Source organism: Anabrus simplex, chromosome 10 (assembly GCF_040414725.1).
Source record: "Anabrus simplex isolate iqAnaSimp1 chromosome 10, ASM4041472v1, whole genome shotgun sequence".
In the NCBI taxonomy this organism is placed as follows: Eukaryota; Metazoa; Arthropoda; class Insecta; order Orthoptera; family Tettigoniidae; genus Anabrus; species Anabrus simplex.
The window spans coordinates 29,400,613-29,419,205 of record NC_090274.1 but is presented as its reverse complement, the minus strand read 5'-3'; the positions used below and the strand labels follow the sequence as shown (position 1 = coordinate 29,419,205).

Below are 18,593 nucleotides of genomic sequence, written 5' to 3'. Positions count from 1 at the left end.
AGAAGAGGTGAAAAAGAAGTTGTCCTAACTGACCGAGTTTAGTGTTGAATCCACAGTTTTTGGGATTGGTAGGCTGACTGGTGACAGTTCCATTCAAGGTTGGAATCGTGTACATCATATCTATCAATTAAAGAAACAAGTGTATTAGAACACTATGGTTCCACTACATAACACACATATGTTGTACCTCTGATGTTCTTGTACTGATTTTAATTGTGTTTTGTTAGACTAAGTTTTGATCCACTTTTTGGATACTTGGACTGTTTAATGTTTTCTGTATATTTAGGTAATTTTAAACTTTTTTCTTATTAGTGCCAATTTCTTCTTCTTTTTTCTTAATCCGTTTACCCTCCAGGGTCAGTTTTTCCCTCGGACTCTGTGAGGGATGCCACCTCTACCGCCTCAAGGGCAGTGTCCTGGAGTGTAAGACTTTGGGAGGATGGGAAGATTGGAAGGGAAAGGGAAGGAAGGGGCCGTGTCCTTAATTTAGGTACCATCCCGGCATTTTCCTGGAGGAGAAGTGGGAAACCATGGAAAACCACTTCAAGGATGGCTGAGGAGGGAATCTAACTTCCCTCTACTCAGTTGACCTCCCGAGGCTGAGTCGACCCCGTTTCAGCCCTTGTACCACTTTTAATATGTCGAGGCAGAGCCGGGAATTGAACCCGGGCCTCCCTGGGTGGCAGCTAATCACACTAACCACTATACCACAGAGGCAGACTAGTGCTAATTTATTCTTTAAATGACTAAGGTGCTGTCTTCAAAATATAACACAGGATGTTAATAGGTTAATAAATAAGAACAAAACCATTTCCCTAAAATTAATATATTTTATTACAAACAACAATCAAAAAGTTCTTTCCCTTTTAACGCAAAATTCCTTCTACATTTCGTTCACATCATGGCTTGAACAAAATAAAAATGGATTATCAAAGATATCGAATGCAGTGTTGCCAACTTTCCAAGCCAGAATTCTACTGATGTAGAAGAAGAGAAATGTTCAGGAGTAACATCTCTTGTGTATTGGTAGAATTTGTTGTAAAAACTTTCTATAAGAATAAATTTCTGATTACTTCTGATGCAGTCTTACAAGCCTTTTACGGTATTATAGGCAGAAAGATAACGGATTGGGAATAAAAGTTCTCATACCTCGCACAGAATGTTTTGATAAATATACTATCAAAATAGCTTTCAAGCTCACTGTTGTCAACATTTTACATAAAAATTCTTCTGCAATAAAGAGAAAGATAATAGATCGTAAAATCTTAATAGTAAAGCCATTTATGTAATCTTTAATCAGATTTATTCCTGCGTTAAACTTGACGACAGAAATGCTCTCAAGCGGTTGTAGATTTAATTATTGTTGAATATAGAATCTCATTTCAAGATGAATATTTTACCAACAGAGACATTATTCTACTTCAAATTCATTTTCTTTAATAAATATGCTGGTGTCACACAAGTTAATGCCAGCATTAATAAATAAGATAAAACATATTTCTCATAACATGTGACTAAAACAAGTCAGTACAAAAACTTGCAAACACCTATGATGTTTCACTCCTTTTTAACAGTCATCATCAGGGGTACACTTATTCAGTTTCTGAGGACTTCTGAACAAATGTGCCATCGTCTGCTGCTCTCTACCATCTTGCTGGACTTTTCTTCAAGAAGGAGATCATAGATTTTTTTTTTTTTAATTATTATCACGCTCATTTTAAAGTTTGAAAAAAGTGGGAAATGAAAATATGTACAAGAAACCCATCATGCTGCTGATATTGGTTTCAGTAGTATTCAATTACAATGACAGCAACAATGCCCATTTTCCCTCCAGATTTGAGGTTCAAGGGCAATGCCTATTTAGGGATCCAAGAAAACACTGGTAAGACAAAATAAATAAGGATATACACACAACTGTTTGAAGATTGCATCTAATGGAATTTCAAAATAAGAATACCAGGACCATGTATCAGCAGAAACACGCTAGAAGGAAGAAATAGCAACACTCACCCGGCATCTCAGTTACTGAACCTGCTGGAGAAGCAGGTAACTTGTTTGTGTTGATATTGCTGCGATTTTCTTCAGTTATAAGTAATTTCTATGTACAATCCCACCATGTCTTCTTTTTCTGAGGTAAACAAGGTTCAGTCTGTCTCGAAACTAAATCTGTGCCCACCAACATTAATTTAGCAATTTCCTTAAATAACAAAGGATTTGCACAAGATATTCTTTAAAGTTTATGTCATGTAAAACAAGACTCACTGAAAAGAAACAGTAATCATATGGTCTCAGCTTTAGTGTGCATGTATTTAAATTTGATGCCATTTAGACTACTTCCATGTCAGTTTCGATGTTCTGTTTTACTCTACTAAGTAGCAAAGTAAACCGTATCTCTCTGGGGTGATCTATGCCTGACGCTTAATTAATTTTGTTGGATAAACACCAAACGTTTCACCACAGATATTTTACGACATAGAATGTCGAATGGACTTTTTTCTGCCCTAATTTCCTAATAATGGACCCTGCTCCTCTTCATATAATGCCATTTTGACACAGATGAACTCTCCGCTCATCAATCCCAGTTCTTCTCTCCCCCCCACAATCACAAGAGCGGGCTTCAACATGCATTGAGAGACCATCTTAACAGATCGTCAGTCTTGATGTGGGAAGGGTTGGGTATAGAGAAAGCCAGATGAAGACAGGAATAATGAATGAATAAAAATAACTATGAATAGTGACTAGGATTTCTATTTATGGCTGAAAGACTTTCACAGCAAGAAAAATCTACTAATCAGTAAGTATGTAATCATAGAAGCAAGGAAGGCATTTGTTTGGGGGGGAATATTTACATATGAATTCCTGCATCAGATTTATATTTTTGTTACACTATGACACTATGACAATTTTTTTTTTTTTGCTACTTGTTTTACGTCACAGCAACACAGATAGGTCTTATGGCGATGATGGGACAGGAAGGAAGTGGACGGAAAAAAAAAATTTCAGGGCCGCCGACAGTGAGGTTCGAACCTTCTATCTCCTGAATACTGGATACTGGCTGCACTTAAGCGACTGCAGCTATTGAGCTCGGTATGACAAAATTTGAAAACACAGAAATCATCATGTAGCCATGTTGGTGTTCAGATCACTTACTGAGAGAGCTTCCCAGTACCTTTCATCAAACTTTACATACCTTTCCTCTTTTCACCACTCTGTTACTACTCTTGCCATTCCCTTTAGCAGGTCAGCTGCCTTTAATCGCTCATTTATTGCAACGGGAACTAGATTATGGAACTCTGTTCCACATAACATCCACAGCAGTAACTCATTAGAGTCTTTCAAGTCTTCCTACAGAAAGTACCTCTTAGGCTTCGGCCACAGTGCAAACGGCGAGAGGAGCATTGCGTTGTGTGGTGGCATAGATGAAACTCAAACCTGTGTTAGCAAATGCATGTGGCCACAGTACCAGCGGCGCATCATTTTGGAGGGAAAGTTGGTTCAAGGACAACACTACTCGTCGCTAGCCGTTCACTCCTGTTTGAGATTTCAGCTGCGCCGCTCGCAATGACTGTTAGTGAACTAACAAGAGAAGAGATGAAAGTGCTCATTTCTGAAGTTCAAACCCGAACTTTCCTATGGAACGACAGAGAGAACTTCGAAACCCTAATAGTGACAAGGGAAGCCTGGAAAGGGATTGGGATGATTTTAAATATAGGTCTACCAGATAAATTCAGTTTAAAATCAAACACAGTTACGGACATAAACAGTATTATCCTTAATGGATATTAATATTATTATTATTATTATTATTATTATTATTATTATTATTATTATTATTATTATTATTATTATTATTATTATTATTGTTTAATTAATATTATTAACCTTTGTAATATGCAGACTGAACACTGAAAGGCATAACAAAAATGAAATGGCGTATGGCTTTTAGTGCCGGGAGTGTCCAAGGACAAGTTCGGCTCGCCAGGTGCAGGTCTTTTGATTTGACACCCGTAGGTGACCTGTGCGTCGTGATGAGGATGAAATTATGATTAAGACAACACATACACCCAACCCCAGTGCCAGCAAAATTAACCAATTATGGTTAAAATTCCCGACCCTGCCGGGAATCGAACCCAGGACCCCTGTGACCAAAGGCCAGCACGCTAACCATTTAGCCATGGGGCCAGACACTGAAAGACATAACAGTCTATAATGATAATATATGTATGCAATATACTCCCGAGATGAAAACTTGTGTTCGGCATTACATCTGACTTTCATGGGTCTCTGGAAGTTGGTGACCTCATGGTCTGTACTGCAGAACATTTCTACAGTACAGACCCTGAAATCCTCTTTGACCAGGTGAAGGTCATCACACCTGTAAAAGACTTCTATGCTCGTCTTGTGAGGGAAGCCATAGAGATAGAGCTGCGCCCAAATAACATCAACAGGGAAGACGGCTTCAAGTTATCAAATACATGGAGACCTGTACTGCAGAAATACATGCGTAACACCACCATGAAACAGCGGGATGCACTCAAACTGTCGACAGAGGGCGGTGAATCAGAAACTTCCCTCCCAACCACCACAGCACAGCGCCACAATCCTTGAGTCCAGTTAGTGGGGTAGTGGGGTACGCCGTGGATAGTACGGGCATGACTTCCACGTTCCTTCGGAGAATTTCTTTGCTCGCTGTCGGAGGCAAAACTTCACATGCCCTGATGAAGGCCAATGCAATTTTGCTGAAAGCTTGGCTTTATTATATATATATATAGTGGCTTTAATCCAGTTCATTTATCTGTTTAATTTTATTTTGGCTGAAGATGGCCACTCAATGGCTGAAACTAGTCCCAAGACTGATGTAATATTTTTTTAATTGATATATTGTATTGAAAAGGTTAATTTATTTCTTATAATGAAATTTATAGCTTATACATTATGGAGTATATTGTAAGAATCAGTTTTCAAGACAGATGACACATCTTCCCAAATTATGTGAGAAGATTACGTCATGTTTGTGTCTTTACAGCAATCTATCATCACTAAACTCTGGATTTTTAGGCAGTAACAGGTTAGAACGCACACTAATTTGGTTATTAGGAAGTGTCGTCCAGCCTGTTCTTCCGTTGTGTAGCAAGAGAAACATAAATTTCAGGGGTTTCGATGGGCCTTACTCCTAAGTTTATGCAAGTATCATAACATAACCGTTGTGTAGGGAAGACTATACTTGTTTTCTGCTTCAATACGTTTGCATTCTACCCTACTACTGCCTAGAAATGGGGACTCTAATCATCATAGCTCAGAAAGAAAGAAAATGAAATGAAATGGCGTATGGCTTTTAGTGCCGGGAGTGTCCGAGGACATGTTCAGCTCGCCAGGTGCAGGTCTTTCAATTTGACACCCGTAGGTGACCTGCGCGTCGTGATGAGGATGAAATGATGATGAAGACGACACATACACCCAGCCCCAGTGCCAGTGAAATTAACCAATGATAGTTAAAATTCCCGACCCTGCCGGGAATCGAATCCGGGACCCCTGTGACCAAAGGCCAGCACGCTAACCATTTAGCCATGGAGCCGGACGGAAAGAAAGAGAAATGTGGTGTTACAGAAAAATGTTGGATGTTGAATGAACTGACCTGATCACAAATGAAGTGGTAATGAATAGAGTTCCAGAGAGGAGAACGATCTGGTGAAATTCAACCAGAAGAAGAGAGAATAATAGGATAATTCTTAAGACACCCAGGATATGTTCAGTTAGTATTTGAGAGAAGTGTAGGTGGTAAGAACAGTAGGAGTAACCAAGGCATGGACAAGATTTACAGAGTAGAGTAGATGCTGCCTCAATAGCCAAGACTAAGTCTGTAATAAAGTGTGAGGGAAGAGTGGAATTAAGATGGCCACTTCTCACATACGTAATGTTCTCACAGTCGCTAAAGCCACAGAAAAGGCATGATTGGTAATTTTATGGGAGATAATGCCACAGCACCATTTTCAGTTGTGTTTGGTGTGCGCGGATTTGGTTTCGAGACAGACTGTCTTTCCCATCACAATGCTGACTCAGGAGTATGTAACTGTCACCATTTCACTCGTATGATGAAAGTACGGATTTCCATTGGGCCCAGCGTGACACCAGAGCTGTCCTGTACTGTTGCCTGGCGTGATTTATGGCTCTTCCTCCTCTCATGTTCTATTCTCCACGACAGTCTGTGAACCTCGGACAGTGGTTGATTGGCTCCTAGACTCATCTCCTCTGCAGACAGTAGCGAGAAAGGAGCAAACAGTTTCTGCAAAGAGAGGGAAAAGAAGAAATTACTTGAAATAAACTTTCATCATATTAGGTCATTTTCAATAGTGTACATTCAAGCATGCACGGAAGAAATGTTAAGTACAGAACAAAAATGGTCAACTCAACACCAGTGGGATACGAACCCATAATCTTTTGATTTGCTCTTATTAGCTCAGCTTGTTGTTACTACAAAGACGCACACACAAAATGCTGTCAATTGTGTACTGTTTTGTTTTGTTTACAAATGATATACACATCCCACATGTCACACTACTAATAACTGCCCTCTTGAACAAAACACTGTTATGAAGAAGGAGAAGAAGACTGCAACACTTGCATGTCAACCAACTACCAATCCAACAAAGTTCACATACTTGACTTCCACTAAAAGTCTCATTAAACAACACTCTTCAACTCCCAAGGCTGCCTCTTTATATACATTGCCTGGCCAGGCTTCTAGAAGAATATGACACATGTTTTCTCATAATTTTGATAGTCTCCAATAACCTATTTACAATGAATGGTATTTTCTGTAACTCTTTAGTGCCGAAGATGCATTATTCTGGACTATTACAGTGTGTTGTACAACATTACACTGGATTTATACACCATACATACAGGTAATAATAAATTATATGCTATTAATTATGTGTTCTTACATTAAATAAACTTGTATTAATATACATACAGCAGATGTTTCATGACATAACCTCACAAATAATACGATCATGATTTATACCTAATAAAGTCTGTACATAACAATGTAAATAATAATACTAACAGATGTAAACAAATTCATAGCCACACCCCAAAAGTAAGAAGAAAAATAAGAATAATTCAGCTCGATATTTCCATTATTTACCCATGGGTTAGAGAATTGTTTCCAAGTTATACTAGTCCCTTACACCTGCATCAAGCTACAGTGGCCTAGGCCACATCTGATCTGCTGGAAAGGGTTTATGGATGGATGATTATTGTTTTAAGAGGAAGTACCGGTACAACTGATTAACACTAATTGGAGAGAAAATGGAAGAGGTCCAGCACCTCACTAAATGAAGGTATCGGCAAAAGAAAGACAAAGGCCACAAAGGGTGTGAACATGACAGACTACCTAGGCCTCGGAAACTGTTGTATACATAAGAGATGATATGCACAACACAAAGTAAATGGTTTATTTGTGAACACTTTTCGCTATGCACAATAATTTTGTGGCATTTTATCCTGGCCTACAATATATTAAAAGGGCTAATGTCTGTGGTAAGTATTAAACAAACAGTTAACATTTAATTAAATAAGCCCTTGCCAATAATGTAAAATTACCAATAAAGATGTCCAGCTCCATGGCTAAATGGTTAGCGTGCTGGCCTTTGGCCACAGGGGTCCTGGGTTCGATTCCCGGCAGGGTCAGGAATTTTAACCTTAATTGGTTAATTTCGCTGGCCCGGGGGTTGGGTGTATGTGTTGTCTTCATCATCATTTCATCATCATCATCATCATGCGCAGGTCGCCTACGGGAGTCAAATCAAGAGACCTGCATCTGGCGAGCCGAACTTGTCCTCGGACACTCCCGGCACTAAAAGCCATACGCCATTTCATTTCACCAATAAAGATTAGAGACATGGGAATTTTTAAAGAATATGATAGAAAAAATTAGTGTTTAATCAGATTATTTCCACAAAGAAAGTGTAAAGTTATTTAAAGTTAGTTGTTGAAAAAATAGTTGGAGAACTATAAGCAAAACTTTCAAATACTCATAGCTCAAAAACAGGTATTTTGACAATGGCTCTATTAGAACCAAGCCACTGAATTATTCTTGCTGTCTTTGCCCAGACTTGAATAACAAAGACAACGAAAAACAGTCTCTTTAAATAGTTTCTGCTGTCGAATGACCATGCTACCTGAATATGCACATTTAACTAATAACGTGCATAGGCTGGTTGATCTATTACAGAAAACTGCCTAACCTAATATTTACAAATTGTTTACGTTGCTAGAACACGATGCAAGTAAAAGTTTCTGAAGGTTGTCGCCTAGAATATACATTCTGAGAGTGAGAAAGGACACAGCCGAACACTACTTGAATATTACAATCATAATACATGGGCTGGCCAGAAGAGACAAAGACTAAATAGAGTAGAATATTGAAAATAAGAGTAAGTGAGGCTAGAGAGGTGAAACCTCTCTACTAAGATTTTCATCCAGACTCCGTAATAGCTCCTCACCAGTTGTATGGGCACCTGTTTCAAGAAAATCTTTGTATAGGGCATTGCTCTGTTCACTCCATCCAGGAGCATATTCTATCCTGTAGCCTCTTGGGATGTTTTCTTGGCAACAGATTTCACAAGCCCTACAAATCTCTGATAATTATCGCTGATTGCAAGAATCCATCTCATGCATTTGTCCAGGACATGAAAGTTGGTAAGGCACCAGGTTTTGATGGAATACATCCTGAATTTATCGTAAATATGGGACGAAATGCAAGAAGGTGGTTGACGTGCTTCTTTACCCACATACTTCAGACAGGTTTTCTTCCTAAGGAGTTTAAGAAGACTAAAATCCTTGCCATATTGAAACCTGGCAAACCAAAAGACATACCACAAAGCTACAGACAATCGCTCTCCTCAGCTGTTGCTATAAACTCCTTGAAAGAATACTATACAACAGAATTAGCATTGTAATTAATCAACATATTCCTATTGACCAAGCTGGTTTTAGGCAGAATCATAGCTGTTGTGACCAAGTCCTTGCACTCACAACATGCATTGAAGCAGGCTTTCAGCAACAGCTGAAAACCTCTGCTGGTTTTTTTTGATCTTTCTGTTGTTTATGACATGGTTTGGAGAGAAGGGCTGCTGTATAAACTTCTTCGGGTATTACCCTGCAAAACTATGGTACAATTAATTGGAAACAGGGTTAATAATAGACTCTTTCAGGTTGTTCTAGGGAATAGGACTAGCAAGCTGAGAAGATTGAATACTGGCCTCCCTCAAAGATCAGTCTTGGCTCCTCTCCTGTTCAATATGTATGTATCAGATTTACAACGAAGAAAATCCAAAAAATTTGCTATGCTGATGATATACTTTAGCTACAAGTCATAGTAACCTGAAAGAAAACAAGAACATTTTAACTGATGACCTTTCCATTCATAGTGACTATTTTCGGAAATGGAGTTGATCTAGGAACATTATCATATGCCTTTTCAAGGTCCATAAACACAATAATTAGATCTTTTGACTCCTTCCCAGTGTTTCTCTGCCAAAATCCTCCAAGCAAATATCAGATCTGTTGTGCACAAAAGTACGGTTCTTAAATTGCTCTCAGCTTATTGGTAGTACAGACAGCTAGCCACTCCGATCCCCAGGATGCGAAGATGCTAAGATGAAACCAAGAACATATATCCCTAGCTGGTACATTCACAGATAGGTGGTAAAAGTATCACTGCTATTAAAGTTTCATCGACAAGTTCATTTCCCGCAGTCCCAACGTCAAAAGTGATTCCGGTGCTAGCATCGCACAACCTGGCAAGTTCAGATACTAAGAAATTGAACTCCAACATTCGGAGCATTAAGGACAAGTAAAGGCACAGAATAATTATATCTGAAGGTATCCAGCAGGGTACATACAACTCCAGATAGAGAGATTTTACAGTGTTGGTGAAGTCAAGTTTAAATACTGAATCTCACCTGTAGATCCACGGTGACTGATTTTGACAGCTGAGGATCTTCTCCTTTCTCCAGAATATGTTCCAGCCGTAGTAGCAGAGTACCATTCTTCCAGGGCTCCAAGGTGAGGATTTGTACGTTGATTGGAAGTGCTTCCTTCATGCCAGAGAACTAGGCAGAAAAGACAATCACATCAGTCTACAGTGGATTCTAAACAGAAAACCATTTCAGTTACAGGAAATTGCTCATTCCTTTCAGAGCAAAGCAAATGAAGCTCTTCATAATAGAATTGAACCAATAATAGACAAACAAATTGGAAAATACAAAGGTGGTTTCAGAAAAGGCAGATCATGTGCAGAACATATTCTAAACCTGAAAACTATAATACGAGACAGGGTTACAAAGAACAAAATCTATGGCATCGTTTTTGTGGACTTCAAAAAAGCGTACGATTCAGTAGACAGAATTTCGCTACTGAACATTTTAGAGGAATTTGGAGTTGACACAAAATCAATCAATATAATTAGCCGAACTCTGACTGAAACAAAGTCCAGAGTGAAATTTATGGGAGAGATCTCAGATGAATTTGAAATTAAAACCAGTATCAGGCAGGGAGATGGTCTTTCCCCGATTCTTTTCAATATTGTCCTGGAAAAGGTAATAAGAGTATGGGAAAAAAGACTTACAGAAAGAGGACTGCATCATGAGATAATATTAGGTTCAAAGCACAAAGGGGTTGGTGTAAACTGTCTATTCTTTGCTGATGACATATCAATCCTCTCTGAAGTATAGAGACTGCCTTAGAGCAAATCAACCCTCTGAAAGAAATAGCAGGAAAAGTTGGACTTCAGAATTAAGACTAAATTCATGTCAAATATTAGGGATTCACCCACAGTGCTAAAAACAGAGTACAGGAAAATCAACAAGGTTAATAAATTTAAATTACGTAGGTGAAATAATTCAGGTTAATGGACTCAATAAGGAAGCAAATAGATGAAGAGCAAGAAAACTACAATAAGAAGAATCCCTCAAGGAAAACTAAAATCAAACACTACAACACAGTAATCAAACCAGAATGCCACAGAATGCATGTTCTCTATGAAAACTGGTGAGATAGAAGAGAGAGAGAAAAATGAAAGGAAAATTTGGGGTCCATTGGAAACAAAGGAAGGAGAGTTTAGACATCAGAGGAATAAAGATCTATATACGGATGAAGAAACTGAAAGGATGTTAGTCACAATCAGAAAGAAGGGAATTAAATTTTTTGATCGCATAATGAGGATGAATAACAGTAGATTGACAAAACGAGTGTTTAACCATTCTTAAAAGAGCAAGAATGGCAACCAAGGAGTAAAAAAAAAAAAAAAAAAAAATGGCAGAGATTGGAATAACAGATGATGTAATACTAGACAGAACAACTTTCAGAAGACAAAACACTGCTTAATAGAGCACATGCCTGAAAAGCCTTATATCTGATCTGTTTTCTGACATGCTCTATTGGTGGAAAAAATATCTAATTCCCTCCTTGTGAACTTAGTATTTCCATTCGGAATACACCCTTCCTCTTTTCCTTCTCCTGGAAACTTGAAATTTTGTAACAATCTTCTGAAAGGATGGAAATTCTAAGTTCCCAAGGAAGGAATTAGATATTTTTTCCACCAATAGTGCATGTAAAAAAACAGATCAGATGTAAGGCTTTTCTTCATCTACGTCCCCCACCCGCAGGGGGTAGTGTGTTTGGTCCGCGAGAGGTACTTTATTTCCCTCAAGTCCGCCGGCAAGCAGGTTGGGACTCCCCTATCCCCCACCTGGGAGTATCACCTCTCCCCCTGCTACACCTGCGTAGTAGATGAAGAATACACCCCACGGTAACCCCTGCTTGTCAGTTTCTTCATCCGTATATAGATCTTTATTCCTCTGATGTCTAAACTCTCCTTCCTTTGTTTCCAATGGACCCCAAATTTTCCTTTCATTTTTCTCTCTCTCTTCTCTCTCACCAGTTTTCATAGAGAACATGCATTCTGTGGCATTCTGGTTTGATTACTGTGTTGTAGTGTTTGATTTTAGTTTTCCTTGAGGGATTCTTCTTATTCTCTACCCCATCGTCAGTGGGTAGGGTCTGACACATCCCACTCTGATGAGTTTAGTGTCAGACCTAAGACAAAACGCTTGTTGATAGAGCAAACGCCTGAAAAGCCTTACATCTGATATGTTTTTTGACATGCTCTAGACCGGGCGAGTTGGCCGTGCGTGTAGAGGCGCGCGGCTGTGAGCTTGCATCCGGGAGATAGTAGGTTCGAATCCCACTATCGGCAGCCCTGAAAATGGTTTTCCGTGGTTTCCCATTTTCACACCAGGCAAATGCTGGGGCTGTACCTTAATTAAGGCCACGGCCGCTTCCTTCCAACTCCTAGGCCTTTCCTATCCCATCGTCGCCATAAGATCTATCTGTGTCGGCGCGACGTAAAGCCCCTAGCAAAAAAAAATTGACATGCTCTAGTGGTGGAAAAAATATCTAATTCCCTCCTTGGGAACTTAGAATTTCCATCCTTTCAGAAGATTGTTACAAAATTTCAAGTTTCCAGGAGAAGGAAAAGAGGAAGGGTAATAATAACATCTGGACACAAGAGAGGAGGAAACAGCAAACTGAAAGGATGAAGAACAATTGGAAGTCAAGAAAAGAAGGATTAAGATGAATGCACAGGGTTACTTTCCGTGCTCCTTAGATGGCCAAAATCGTAAAAAAGAAGAAGAATGTCTCATGCTGGAAATGAATGATAAATTCAAAAGAAAATATCAAAGGAAGGCTCGTGAACTCAGCAGTTTCCTCCGGACCAGTTCTCCGCTCTCTGCTGATAAAGTCACTCTTAGAAACAAACAAAACCTGGAGGGAAATAGTTTACACATACCTCCTTTGTGTGAGAAGTCTTCCACTGCTCAAAGCTGATGTCTCGCATAGAGCCGAGGAAGACTACAGAGTTTCCTTTGGTCCCGTTCCGTGTTCTCCCCTGATAAAGTTTAGTTTAGTTTAGTAATGTTTTATTTTACCTGTCAAGATTAAGGCCTTCAAACCTTCTCTTCCATCTAACCAGGCACTGAAATATACATATATTACCCTAATTAGATTAAATACAAATTAAAATAATAATAAGACAAGAATGATGAGTGATGAGGTTAAATTAAAATTAAATAAATTAGATATAATAAAAGGGAAAATTCTTAAAACTAATATCCCACATGTAAAAATAGAGGTAGCATATAAATGTTTTATAACATTTGAAAAACAAAACGGTTAAGAATTTTAAAAACTAATCTTCTACCAGGGCATCGATGACAAGAGAATGGTTGTGAGTAACAGAATCATGTTTACAGATGATCCTTACTGGTGCATAAAATGTCTCCAAAGTGCTTCCTTGAAAGTGTGAATAGCACTTAATCCTCCGAAACTTTCAAGAAGGAGGTTCCACTCACGGCAGGCAATTACTGTGAATGAATTATCGTAGATGGCAGTTTTATGGGTGGGTAAAGCAAGGATGGATCTATTAGTAGATCTGGTGTTAAGGCTGTGGTAAGATGAGAGGTATTTGAAATATGAAGTAAGGTGAAGAATGAAGGATTTTATGGAGATGGCATAGGGTATGCACAGTGCGACGGATTTCTAGTTGGGGCTAAGATAGGTGGTTATATGAAGAAGTTACATGCTAATAGTACCTAAGGTTACAGACGTACCTCACACATGTATTTTGACCACATTGTAAGCTGCTCAATAACTTGCACTCAGCATCTCTATAAATCATGTCACAATAGTCAAAATGAGGGAAAACCAGAACTTCAACCAGCATTTTCTCGAGTTTTTCAAGAAATAAGGATTTATACCCATTCAGCATGTGCAATGCAAAGAATGTTTTCTGAGTGATGTTCGTAATATGCAATTTTCCATGACGTCATCATCGAAAGTAACTCCTGAGATTTTTACTGATGAGATGAGTGGTATATTAGTATTACATAACCTTATAGATGGAATCTATGGTTGATTGACCTTTGCGAGTAATTTCGGGTATCCAAGGATGATGGCTTGCATTTTGGTGGGTTTGATGTAAGACCACATCTCAAAGACCAAGAACAAAATGATGTTAGATCGTGATTGATTTTGTGTATGGTCGAAAATATTAGATCTGGAGATGTGTGGAGGTACATTTGTACATCATCAGCATAAATACAGTATTTGCAGTGTGTTAGGTTTTATGAGATATTAATGTATATAAAAAAGTAGGGGCCCTAACACTGATCCTTGGAGTACACCACACTATATGGACCGCCAAGTTGATTTGTTTATCTGTATCTGTAACACACTGCCGATGGCCATGCAGGTAGGAATGCAACCAAAGCAGGGCATTCTCTGAGAAATGGAGGGAATACAATTTTGAGAGCAAAATGTCAATGTCAACTGTCAAAAGCTTTACTCAAGTCTAGAAGTATTAAAACTGTCACTTCCTTGTTGTGCATTGCTTTTCGAGTGTCGTTTGTGACCTTCAGTAGTGCCGTTATAGTACTGTGTGCTTGACGAAAATCAGATTGTAGTGGGTCAAGTAAGTTGTAAGTCATCATGTAGTCTAAGAGTGATAAGTCTAGCGCTTTGGATAAAGCAGAAAGTGGCTCTGTAATCAGATGGTTCAGAGAGGGAACTACTTTTTTAGAGGACGTATAATGCCCACTTTCCATGTTTCGGGAAATGAGCTGTCCACAAGGGAAGAGTTAAATATGTTAATTAGTGCGGGTAATATCACATCCAGAATAATTTTTATCATCTCTATTCCAATACTGTCATTTCCTTTTGCCGTTGATTTTATCCACTTTATAGCAAACTTTACTTGTGAATTGGTTGGTGCTCGAAGTAAATGTTTTCTCCATCTGTTTGTGTCTTTGTGTAATTCCCGTCTAGAACTTCCTGTTTCAGGGCTGCATTTAATGTGCAGTTAGATGAAAAATAATCATTCAGTTTTTCTAAGGGTATATTTATTTTGTCGTCACCTCGTCACTCTCAGTCACTCTTGGAAACAAACAAGACCTGGAAGGAACTAGTTTACACTTACCTCCATGGTGCGAGAATTCTTCCACTGCTCAAAGCTGACATCATGCAAAGTGCTGAGGAAGACTCGTGGACTCAGCAGTTTCCTCTGGACCAGTTCTCTACTCTCGGCTGATAAAGTCATCCCGTTTTCATTCCTGCTGCCTGCCATCAGCCAGTGAGTGCCTCGAGCTACCACTCCTGTACCAAATGCCTTCTCGTTCAGTGCCTCGCCCACGCCAAAGGAGTCATCGTACAGTAAGCGTCGGTGGATCTAGGAACAGATAGAAGACATAGTAGTGATGATTGCAATGTCAAAGATTGACACAAAGGAAATAGCCTTCAAAAATAATAATAATAATAATAATAATAATAATAATAATAATAATAATAATAATAATAATAATAATGATAATAATAATAATAATAACAAGAAATTCCCAGGTAAAGAACGCTGAAGATAGGAGGTGAGAGCGTAGCTGCAAAATGCACTCGATTCTTGAAAATATCTGGATCACTGAAGAAATCCCTGAAGATTGGAAATGTGCACTAATCCATTCACTACACAAGAGAGGGTATAAGACCAACATCAACAATTATAGAGGAATTAGCTTCATACCAGTTGCTCACAAAATATTTTCCAAAGCCCTGCTCACTAGACTTGAGAAACAATTGGTGAATACCAGGCAGGTTTCCGAAAAGGAAGATCTTGTACAGAAAAAAATCCTTAATCTTAAAACTATCCTACAAATATGCAAAACCAGACAAACTGTCATTACTTTTGTAGATTTCAAGAAAGCATATGACTCTATAGACCGTGAAACACTATTCAATACTCTAGAAAAATTTCAAGTGGATAAAAAACAAGGACATTAATCAGACAAACATTAACTGGCACTACTTCAAAAGTTAAAGTCCTAGGCAAAATATCTGAGCCGTTTACTATTAACACCGGGGTCCTTCAAGGAGGTGGATTATCTCCGTTACGGTTCAATCTCATAATTGAGAAAATAATCAGGACCTGGGAAAGAGAAATTAAAGGAATAACCCTTGGCAGACTACTTAAGGATAGAATTCACTTGCACTGTCTGGCCTTTGCAGATGACATAGCAGTCCTTTCCAATATCAGGCAAGAAGCGATTCATTCCATTGAAATATTATATGAAATTTCCATCAAAACGGGACTTCAAATCTCGTGAAAACTCAATACATGAAAGGAGCTTAACAATATTTAGATGGGCAACCAATGATAACTAAATTCGGTGAACCAATTCAAATATTTGGGAGAAATTATTCAGCCCTCTGGTTTAAACTGTGAAGCAAATAAAGAAAGAATTTCCAAGTTACAGAAAGCTTACAGCATCACTTGGAACAGGTACAATGAAAAATCAATATCTCGTAAAGCAAAACTTAGACACTATAACACAGTAATCAAACCTGAAGTGTTATATGCTTCAGAAACCTTAATCATTGGTGGCGGGTCTCTAACCAAAGACATAGAGAAACTGGAAAGGAAAATTTTAAGAAAAAATTTCGGCCCAGTTTGTATAGAGGGAATATGGAGGAAACATTCATCCCAGGAAATATATTGTCGTTCTGAAAAAATCTCTCACACGTTTCGGAAAGCACGACTGAAATTTTATGGACACATTATCAGAATGAACAGTAACAGACTAACTAAAAGAATTCTCAACTTGGCCCTTTCATCTAAAACGAAGAACAGCTGGCTTCGTGAATTTGAAACAGATCTCCAGGAAATCAACATCTCAGAAGACATTATACAGGACAGATGTTAATTCAGAACCAAAATCGACAATCATCAGTTTGAAGACAAACCCAACACCAGAGCCACTATTACTTGGACAGAACAATGAAGGAAGAAGCTCAGCGAGAGGATGAAGAGATTTTGGGAGGAGAAGAAGGCCAACACATCAGCTAAGCTGGTTCAGTCGAGCTCCTAAGTAGGGCATAATGATGTAAAAAAAAATAACCATAATTTGACCTCAAATGGATTTTAACTTCACTCTAGCAGTTACAGGAGCAATCAGGCATTTTAGGAAATCTCCTCGGCTTAGTAATAACATTAACCACTAAGTGAAGTGTCTCACCATGAGCTCCAGTTCACCATCGTGCAGGCTGGACCCACCCTGAGCCCTGTCGGTGAGCACGGCCAGTTCCAAGGACTTTTCCTCGTCCCTTATCATGATCCTGGTGGTGACAGGGTAGTAGTTCCCTGCGATGGGTTCTTCCAGCTGGACTTCCCATGTTGGCCGGTAGTTCAGTCGTCTCTTCATCATCTCCCGACCGTTGGCGTCTGTGTAGAAGACACCATCAGTGGCCAGGTCCGAGCTGAACCGGCTGATCACCTCCTTGCCCACACTATCACTGTCAGGGAATACAATGGTTACCATAGAAACACACTTGGCATGTTCTTAATGTACCAAGATACCCGAACTATTAAGGGCACAGAGTACAAGGAAACATTACTCTAAAGTTATCATTACTGTATATAGTGTCTAATAGAAAAAGAGGAATAAAAATGATTTTCACAATTAGTTAACACTGAAATGTTGAAATAAAAGTTTTAATTTTGTGAACAGAAAGAATAGCTGCACATTGATTCAAGTCATACGAGTGATATGGGCACAGCGGCTTCAAAACTTATCCCTTAATGAGAATCTGGATTGAATAAGGTAAGGTGAACTCGATGGCCAGTCAAAGTACCCTGTTCGACAGTTGGTTACGTGCTAATTGAGCTGTAGCTTCAGAAATGAGATGATATTGCCCCTAACGGGTTCAAGCTATTTTTTGAGCTCATATTTTATAACTTAATAGGAGTTTCACTCTAAAAATGTCTGAATTCTTCAGATGTAACCTCTTCCATGGATAAACCAAAATGGTCACTTTGAATTTAAGAATTTAAGACTGAATGGGTTTCTTAAAATGATACCTAGATTAAATATAACATTTCAAAAGATTCTGTAATATTCAATTTGTTTGAAAATTTACGTTTATGTATGATAGTAAGGATTGTTGTGGAGTAAGTTCTGGAGAGTGTGAAGGCCAGTCGGTACACTAGAGCCTGATGTTCTGAGTAAGCATTTTTTACCGTGACTGTCTTCGTATGATCTTCAAGTGTTGGTAACTATGAAAAATACATTTCAACACAAATAAATGCTGCCATGGCTAGGCTACATCGGAAGTAAGGTTGCTTTTTTTTTTTCTTTTTTTCCTTTTGTGTATGTGAAGTTACACCACTAGAAGATAAAACATAAATCTCTGTTTAGGAAATTTCCTCTTCTAAGCAGAGATTTAACTCTAGAGAATGAACCATCGTGAGAGTAACAGATTTATATTGATTTTTGAAAAACAATTCTATTTTCAAGTTTTGGAAGTACAATATATATTTGTTTGAGTTTTGCTTGTAGGCCTTTCATTCTTAAATTCAAAGTGACCACTTTGGTTTATCCACAGTAAAGGTTACATTTGAAGAATTCAGACATTTTAAAAATGAAACTCCTATTAAGTTATAAAATATGAGGTCAAAAAAAATTGTTGGATTCTTGTTTGCTTATTAG

At 38.5% G+C, this 18,593-nt stretch overlaps 1 protein-coding gene across 2 annotated transcripts in view; it reads right to left on the bottom strand.

Annotated features, from left to right (window-relative positions):
* Window positions 1-2,977: 2,977 nt before the first annotated feature.
* Window positions 2,978-18,593, bottom strand: part of LOC136882149 (lysosomal alpha-mannosidase) — an 87,435-nt gene continuing 71,819 nt past the window's right edge. The window contains exons 15-19 of one of the 2 annotated variants that reach the window (XM_067154693.2): window positions 17,124-17,400; window positions 15,041-15,289; window positions 12,857-12,955; window positions 9,969-10,118; window positions 2,978-6,283 (exon numbers count right to left, since the gene is read on the bottom strand). In XM_067154693.2, the coding sequence (XP_067010794.2) occupies window positions 6,074-6,283; window positions 9,969-10,118; window positions 12,857-12,955; window positions 15,041-15,289; window positions 17,124-17,400 (985 nt within the window). In that variant the 3' untranslated portion in view covers window positions 2,978-6,073. The remainder of the gene's footprint in view (window positions 6,284-9,968; window positions 10,119-12,856; window positions 12,956-15,040; window positions 15,290-17,123; window positions 17,401-18,593) is intronic. The other variant, XM_067154695.2, reaches the window with a different exon arrangement.